At 40.7% G+C, this 9,250-nt stretch overlaps 1 protein-coding gene across 10 annotated transcripts in view; it reads right to left on the bottom strand.

Moving 5' to 3' along the window:
* Positions 1-9,250, bottom strand: part of robo2 (roundabout, axon guidance receptor, homolog 2 (Drosophila)) — a 495,378-nt gene that overhangs the window by 193,180 nt on the left and 292,948 nt on the right. For all 10 annotated transcript variants that reach the window (XM_053239624.1, XM_034310667.2, XM_053239623.1 and 7 more), the window contains one exon: positions 4,642-4,968. In XM_053239624.1, the coding sequence (XP_053095599.1) occupies positions 4,642-4,968 (327 nt within the window). The remainder of the gene's footprint in view (positions 1-4,641; positions 4,969-9,250) is intronic.

Genomic DNA, 9,250 nt, shown 5'->3' with positions numbered 1-9,250 from the left:
AGAGACAGGCCAGTCTAATTAACATTTTCCTGGAGTACAGCTGCAACTTGTCACACACACACACACACACACTCCATGCGCTGAGAAATTCGCCACACCGCAAATTTATTCAACAAGGAGCTCGTTTCCGCCTGACACACACTTCACAATGATTTATGAACCTGCTCATTGACCCAGTTTATGTTGAAAAGGGAACGAGAGAGCGCTCCTGACAGCGCTTCCACACTAGATAGGGACACTACGGCGAGCGCGGCTGGAGCACCGAGTCACGATCCGAACAGAGACGCAGAACGAGATTAGGACGAGACGAAGAGACGAGGACTCGCTATGCCTGCTGCGTATCAGAGACAATCTTTCAGCCATCTCTGAGGGAAAATGAATTAGGGGAAGTAACTCAGGAGAGATAAGACGGACAGGAAATAAAGCTCAGCAGGTAGAAAGGCATTTGGGTGGGAAAAATATTAAATGTAGGAATAAAATTGATTCCAAAAGGGAAATTTGATTGTTGAAGATGTAATAGTGATGAAGTCACGGCATATAATAATTTAGAAGATTATTTTCCTATTAACAGCTCACCTAAAAGTGAAAAGGAGCAATAGCTTTGTATGTTTTATCCATTTATAGTTACATTTAATGTCGTGGAACATCTGCGAAACAAGTTTCTGTTGTCACTTACGTTATAGCAGCTATAACCAGTCGTTCCCTCACCAGCTTCTCCTTTTCTCTATTTTCAGGTTAAAACAAAGACAAGAAACAAAGTGTGTCATGCTACCCAAGAAACTACAAAGTTTGTAAACCCCTCTGTCCTGAAGATGTCGGAAAACTGTCACAAAGCACTCACACTGGAGACTCCTTCCATAAATGTAAAATAAATATCAATGTTTATTCATTTTTTAATCTGTTTCTGTGGAGTGTCATCATACAACTCGCTGAATTATATAGAAATGATAACGTCTTCTAAGTGCATATTAATCTAAACCTGTGATATATAAACCTTATTAAAGTTTTATATATTAAATGTAACTGTAAATGGAAATGGAAGAAGCTAGGAAAAGAAGGAAAGTGATGCTTATATATAGAGTGAATCAATGTTATATGCAGTAAGTACTAATGATAAACATGATACACTCACAAATGTGTATTATGATGGATTGCAATTGAAAAAAAGAAATTAATCAGTGACTAAAAGTGCTTCTGAGCTACACCAGCTACACCATGTATTAAATCGGTATTACAAATCAATATATTTTCCCCCAACTCAAATTTAATCTATTTCCAAATATACACTTCTACATCTTGTGCATGCTCTTTGCTACATTGCTCCTGGTCAATACCTAAAGCAACATGCTCGTCTAGCTAATCCTGCTGCACCTCCCTCCAATCTGCTTTCATATTAATAATGCAGTGAGATCCATTCAAAGGCTCTTCTCTCGCTGCTCCGTGGCCCAGATCGGGCTCCCGCTGACCCGGGCAGCTCCAGCGGTGCGTGCAGGACGCCTGCCTTCAATCTGTTTCCACACGGCTATTCAGAGAGCTCGCAGGGGTCCTGTATGGCACAACACCGCCCGAGCTGGGGCTTCGGGATCAGACACAGGGAGCTGGGGAGCACATATCAGAGCCATCATAACAAAGACGGATATTTACACTCTTAAAGGGAAAAGAAGACAAATGGAACAAGGTGAATGTTTTCGTAAGCCTTGTTAAGTACAGAAAGACATTCGCACATGTTTCAAAGCGTCTTAAAATGAGGATTAGAAACAAACATCATTCGAGCGAAGTTAATATTGATCCAGTAATCCAGTAACATCGAATAAGTATGGAATAAAACATGCTGTGGAGCCCTGAAGTGTTTTATTCCCCTTATAACCACAGCAATTTGACATCATTTACATTATTTATTCATTTAAAAACCACATCACATATTTGATCCATTATTGGCTCCATTTATTGCTGAGTAACATCCACAAAACAAGTCTGTTCCTGTTCTCACCTAGCAGCTATGAACAGTCGTTCCCTCGGCAACCTCTCCTCTTCTCTCTTAAGTTAATAAGACAAAAAGACAGCTTTTTTTAAAGTTCACATTACAGAGAAACTGCAAAGTGTAAACTCCTCTTACAAAACGCTGACACTGGAGACTCCTTCCACAAATGTTAAATAAACATCTCCTTACGGAAAACTTCACCATATCAACAATTACACACATTTTTTAACCATTCAACCATGGAGCGTCTACTGTACACGTCTCTGTCTAATGAAACGATAAAGTATTAGATCGAGCACAATGACGTGGGCTAAAGCTGTGATTTGCCTGCCAGCCGGAACTACTGTCAGAGCTTCTGTTACAGAAAATTAATCAACACCTTCTGACCAATCAGAATCCAGAATTCAAAAGAGTCACGTTATAAATGATATTAGTTTCCTTCCAATTAGGCACTTTGACGCTGACTTTTTCTCCCATTTCCATTAGCGCTCATCTAGTTCCTTTGCCGTCATCCTGCTATACTTCCCGTATCCCTTCATCCTTTTGACACTCCTGACCTTTAACCTTTCACCCCTGAGGTTATAAAGTGTTCAACACTCCATTTAAGATCTCGGCTCCACCATGAGAGAGAGAGAGGAAGAAGAGAGAGAGAGAGAGAGAGAGAGAGAGAGAGGTAGAGGGAGAAGAAGAGAGGAGCGATGCTGGAAAATAAAAGAATAATCGAGAGACTTCATCAATTTTTCATGAATTTTCATTTGGGCGAGGAGACCCCTCTTAAAGCGATCGATAGATCAAGCGGCTGTCACACAGTTAGCACCTGGGGGCTGCTGCCATGGTCACGGAAGAGCTGGGAGAAGATCAGAGACAGCGTGCCGCGGCAACACAAACCCCCTACCTGCTTCACGCACACATACACATCCTACAACTCGCACACACACACACACACACACACACACACTTCCCTTTCCTACTTCCTTCCCCTGCAGCACTGTTGAGCATCTTCAATTACTGCTGATAAATATGAAAATGGAGTGACTCTCTAAATATCGTGTTTAAACCTAATAAAATTATCTAACAAGCTAAAAGAAATAAAAAACATGATCTGAAAATTTATCTCTAAAACTAGTTTTCTTTTACCAAACATACGTCACATAAAAAAAAAAAAAAAAGTAGGTTAATTGATGTTCAACAGAAAATATATACTCTCAGGGCACAGAAGGTTTATACAGCCATGGCATCATCATGGACTAGGGGCGTGGTTTATTTGATTGACAAACCATCCAAACACATTATTGTGCTCATCCAGTATCCAACACTAGCTAACCAGAGAACAGCAGAAACTGTAGATTGTAAATATTTTGTTTTACACTGTATGTAGTGGGAAGAATTTAAGAGTAAAACAGATTTTTCACTGGTACTTCGTCCTCCATGTTTGTTTTCTCGCTTGCCTCTCATCTTGCGACCTGATTGGTCCAGAAGCAACAAAGTGCTTGACATCAAGAAACACGTGCTGTCAGCAACTCTGTAACTTTAGCCATCTTTCACTTCTAGTTATGTTCGCACTGTGCAGCAAAGCCAGAAATTCTGTAATGAATGTGGAGACTTGAATGAGAGGCAGAACCAAAAATCCAGTGGGTGGAGCTAGATCTGATAAAACTCCTCCTCTAACTCCTAACCCGTGAGAAGCTGTATAAAACCTTACACACATATCCAGCCTGAAAAACACTATGTGGTCTCTATTCCCTGGACCTTCATTTCTGCAGTGAGCAACATAAAAATCATGCGACTGAAAAGCTAGGATATAAAACAATGGCGTCCATGAAGACATGAGCAAGTCCTGGAAAGTTCTCCTCATCCTAATGAATGTTACACACAAACTGGATGAGGAGCATTTCTTTAAAGTTTAGCCCCGTCCCCAATATCCTCTGGACTTCCTGGCAGGCAGCGTCGTGTAAACCCCCAGAACCACTGAGCACATCTTTCTCTCATCCAAGCTCTCATCCGTCTTTCCCTGGCCTCATCCTTCATTTCCATCTCCAGCACATGGAACATGAAACCGTAGAGCTGGAGACAAGGAACTGAAAGGAAGAAAATGTAGCTCTGGAAAAGTGCTGAAACGTCCAATAAATGCTGCATGTTTAGAAATAACACAAGGAACAACGTGCCTTTCTTGCCTTTCCTCGACCTATGAAAAGGAAGCAGGGTTGGGTTTTTTTTGTTACCAAACCCACATTTTTACAAAACCAATAAAATTTAAGACTAGATCGTCTAAGTCCATAAAGCTGAAACGAGCTCTCATGCGTGGCTTTTCTAACCCTTCATCCATTTTATGACTTGTTCTGATTGCTGTCTATTTTAAGACTCTAATTGTATGTTATTTCCTGTATTAGGCGCAGACCAAAATTGTATGTCCATGTAATCACACGATTATTGGCCAACAGCAATCTACATTAAACAACAAAGAAAATAATGTTCCAAGGTTGGAGCCTCCCTTCTGGCTCCAGACAAACACACACAGACACAAACACACACACCCACACACCAAAACACACACAGTCATTCCATCTTTGGGTCAGAAATGACCAAAATCAATCATGAGGTCATTTTGGAGAACGTTATAAAGAAAGTAAAGTGAGTGCACGTGAAAATCAGAGACTTACATGCTACTTCCAGGGAGGCGTTACGACTCACGGCTTCCCCGAGGTAGTTGCGGGCCACGCAGACGTACGCTCCTTCGTCCGGTTTGCTCCGGCGCCCGTGGACTATTTTCAAGAAGAAGAGGGAGCCGGTGGGCAGCAGCATGCGGTGGGATCGAGAGTCGTCTTTGTCTGTCTCGACCCTCTCGCCATCCTTGTACCACTCCACCGTGGGCGTGGGCCGGCCCTCTGCCTTGCAGTTGAGGGTGGCGGGTTCGCCCTTGGACACAATCAGGTCGGACGGATGCTCCACGATGCGGGGCGGTGAATCCTCCTGCCGCAGACGAGATCCTGGAGAACACAGACAAGAGACGAGACAGAATTCATGAGTTAGGGTCACCAGCCTGTCTTTTTCCTCTCTGTTAACGTTAAACGACAAAAAACACTGCCTTACATGTTACCGAGAAACCACAGAGCATAAACTCCTGAAGTTTTAACTTTAAAGCACTGACACTGGAGACTCCTTCTGTAAATGTTAAATAAACATCTGCTTACAGAAAACTTCACCATATCATGATTACATATGATATTTAATTTATTCACGTCAGTCTTCTATACAAGTCCCTGTGAATGAGCTGTTTCTATAGAAACGATAAGGTGTCAGAACTGAGCTGACCAATCAGAATGGAGCATTAAACAGCGCTGTGGTATAAGTGTATATATTTTCTAAAGTATAATGGTTTCTGTGTTCAGCCTCTCGATTGAATCCATATTGACTGTAATTTATTTCAAGAGCAGCCTTAATCTTTGTCTGGCACACACTTTAATCCTGTTCTGTTCACGACTTGGCAGTGTTACATCCTGAACTATTGTTTTATCTAACAACAATAAAGTTGTTTATATTAAAATCCCCAATATACAGTATAGTGTCTTCATCTCAGTGATGATCAATATTAACAGTCCTGATGGGAATGTAGCCTGAAAATCCTTTCCCATGCTCGCCGATCCTCTTTACAGGTTGTGCGAAAGCAACGCCGGATAACAGAGAGGATCTAATAGCACATTTTGGTTTGGATGTTTACAAAATGTTTAACACTGTGCTTTTACCTTAATCCTCTAAGCTCGACATCAATTCTGCACAATAAATTGAAAAAAAAGAAATAGAAATAAAAATAAAAATAACTGCACTCATTACTTTCAAGCTAGACTGAAAAAATAAAACTTCACAATGAAAAAAACATTTTTTTCCCAACAATTTAACTGTTGTTGACAAAACGTACATGCCTCATTTTTCAACCCAAATCCAATACATCCATTATTCGTAATTTATTCCTTAAAACAGATAGCGAATAATAAAATAATGCTGCCCAGATTCAAACATTTCTATTTTCATAAACACACAACTTTTCCTGAACTGAGCAAAAATGTTACATTTTGCTAATAGCTAATTACAGTAAATAAATGGCTAAATAAAGGGGTAAATTAATGTAATATATTAATAAATGGCCATAAATAGCTAAATAAACAGTTTAATAAATTAAGATAAAATAAAAAGCTTATAGTGATTTTATAAAAGTCCTCTTAGTTACACTCTAATCTTTGAACCCCAGTCCTTGAATTCCCACCACCTGTCTTTGACCTGTCAATCCTAAGTATTATTTTCTTCCCACGTCATCCACAATTCCAACCTTTTTACCCCAAACACTAATTCCGGGTGTCCTAGCAGGTCATTTGGGACCTGACCCATATGACAGAGGGCTTCCGAGGGGTTAGACCCACACTGTGTTAAAATGCTAATCCCCTGAGCCTTCCCCTGCATGGCTCTGCTTCATGTATGGTTGATGCTGGCAGGTTGTGCTACGAGTCTGGCCCTTATGATAATAGCGTGTGGGAGAGCGTGCGGTGCGAGTCTTAATCCCAGAGATAAGGAGCCAAGGGCCACCCTGCATTTACATTACTGAAGTTTGGACGAGCTGGAGACAAAAGCAGGCCCTGATCCCCCAAAAAATCCCAGCCAAAGACAGGGGCTTAGCTTGATGGGCTAATGCAGCCGTGCTAGCTTTACACGCTTCAATAAGATGTGGCTGGTGGTAACGGCACTCTGTTGATTCTAAAATGCTCCTTTTCCACTCGTTTCACAGATTTGAATAGTTTAACTCTGAGAAGGAGTTTAGAAAAGCATAAGGGAAAGGGTCATTGTTTACACTGCATGAATACTGCATGAAAGTGTGTATGTGTGAACGAGTGTGATTCAAGATAAAACACATCAGAATATTCCCTTCTAAAGCACTCATGCTAATGCAACAAAATGCACTGACGTTCACGCTAGCTGTATTATGAACACCACATACATAGTTCATGCTAGCTGTTGTGAAGGATATATAGCTCATGCTAGGTGTTATGAATACTGTACACAGGTCATGCTAGCTGTGTTAGGAAGGATCTATAGTTCATGCTAGCTGTGTTAGGAAGGATCTATAGTCCATGCTAGATATGTTATGAACACGTTTATGCTAGCTATGTTCTGAAGGATATATAGTTCATGCTAGGTGTTAAGAATACTATACATAGCTCATGCTTGCTGTGTGGTAAAGTATATACAGTAGGAGTCATGCTATTTGTGTTAGGAAGGATATATAGTTCATGCTAGCTGTTGTGAAGAATTTATAGTTCATGCTAGCTGTTATGAAGGACATATAGCTCGTGCTAGGAGTTGCGAAGTATATATAGTTCATGCTAGCTGTTGTGAAGAATTTATAGTTCATGCTAGCTGTTATGAAGGATGCTAGGTGTGCTATGAAATATATACAGTATAATTCATGCTGGGTGTGTTATGAAAGATATATAGTCAATGCTAGCTGTCGTAAAGGATATATAGTTCATGTTAGCTGTGTTATTAAGTATTATTAAGTGTTATTATGTATTATACTGTAGTATAATCATGCTAGGTGTGTTATGAAGGATATATAGTTCATGCTAGCTGTTGTGAAGGATATATAGTTCATGTTAGCTGTGTTAAAAAGGATATACTGTACAGTTCATGTTAGCTGTTATGAAGGATGCTAGCTGTGCTATGAGATATATACAGTATAATTCATGCTAGGTGTGTTATGAAGGATATATAGTTCATGTTATTGTGTTATAAAGGATATATAGTTCAGAAGACCGCTTGGGGCCAGTTGTGCAAAAGAAAGAGGGACGAGACCCTCCCTGAGGGGACCAGGTGTTCTGCTGACATACAGAACTGAGCGTTGAGATTTGTGGAGGAAGTACAAACAGGAGGCTTTTTGTTTAGCAGGCTGATAAGAGCTTGAATGCTGGTTGTGCATTATGATAGCTAACCGTGTGGATCTGATAACAAGAAACATGACAAGATAGATACACGTTTGAGCCAGAATGAAAATGTGTACTTTTTCATGTTTATAACAGGGCTAATTCGAGTAAAAGAGAGACAACGTGATGGGCATCTTCCCTTTCTGAAGACTCCATAAGGTCAATTGTCTCCCGCTGTGTTGTATTGACCCCTGTTTGGAGGAGGTGACTTCTCCACACTCCAACTAATTTTGGCTAATCCCTGCCATTTCCCTCTCATTGATTAATGATCAGAGCTGCTGTCTGTTATCTAAGTGGGGTAACTGACAGGAAACAGGCCACTGTGAAGCTCAACAACTGTGACAGTGACTAATGGCTCATTATCTAATCCACTAAAGGCTAGAGCTTCTTTAAAAGGTGTATGTAAACATAATGTATGCGATATATGTAACATACTCTACTCTCTTCTTGTATCTTTAATGTCTGATTTGGGTGTCTTCAATGATGGGTGAGCTGGTAAGTGTGATGTGAGATGATTTGCGTCCACTGAAAGTGTGAATTATTTATAACCCCACATAGCTCTCGGTTCACGCTATATCATGACCTCCAGGTCCTGCTCAACCTCACAATCCCACTCGGAATGGTCTGATTAGACTGGCATGATTAATAGATTAATAAGATTTGCTCCTATCAGATAACAGAACTTGACTCCTCTATGATAGGCACGCTCTCACCAAATGCCACTGAGATTTCTTCAGATAAGTACTCTGATCTTTATTTTACCACAGAGAGAATAAGATGGCCATGTGAGGAATGCTGGTGAAAATCCTCCATACCCAAAATTAGGAATCCGGTATTAAGTCCTGACTTTTGCATAAAATGCCCCATTAATGAACAAAGTGTTGTTGTACACACAAACACGAACACACACAGAGCTACCTGATTGAAGCATCTGCTTCCCTTCTACAGCCCTGAGTTACTGGCAGAGGTTTTACATAGATGAGGCAAAGACATCAGCACTGGCCACGCAATTCAATTTCGTTCAGTTTAATTTCGTTTAATCCAATTTGTATTCCGATCTACATCCTCTAATCACTTAAACCTTGAGCCACCATCTGCCCGCTGCTTCTCTACAGCAGGAGAAAAAATGTACTCAGCAGATGCCTGTGTGATTGCTGAGAAAAAACGGGTAAAGGCAAATGCGCGAGGGATCGACGTGGCTGTGCCAAGTGTGCTTCTCACCATGCAGATCTGTAAAACAGATTTGTGTATTTTCTTGGCATGCCATGCACACATATGTTGTTGCCTTGTCTCTTAAAGC

The sequence above is a fragment of the Pangasianodon hypophthalmus genome, chromosome 14, assembly GCF_027358585.1.
Source record: "Pangasianodon hypophthalmus isolate fPanHyp1 chromosome 14, fPanHyp1.pri, whole genome shotgun sequence".
In the NCBI taxonomy this organism is placed as follows: domain Eukaryota; kingdom Metazoa; phylum Chordata; class Actinopteri; order Siluriformes; family Pangasiidae; genus Pangasianodon; species Pangasianodon hypophthalmus.
The sequence above is the reverse complement of the archived record's forward strand: the minus strand, read 5'-3'. Positions and strand labels throughout refer to the sequence as shown.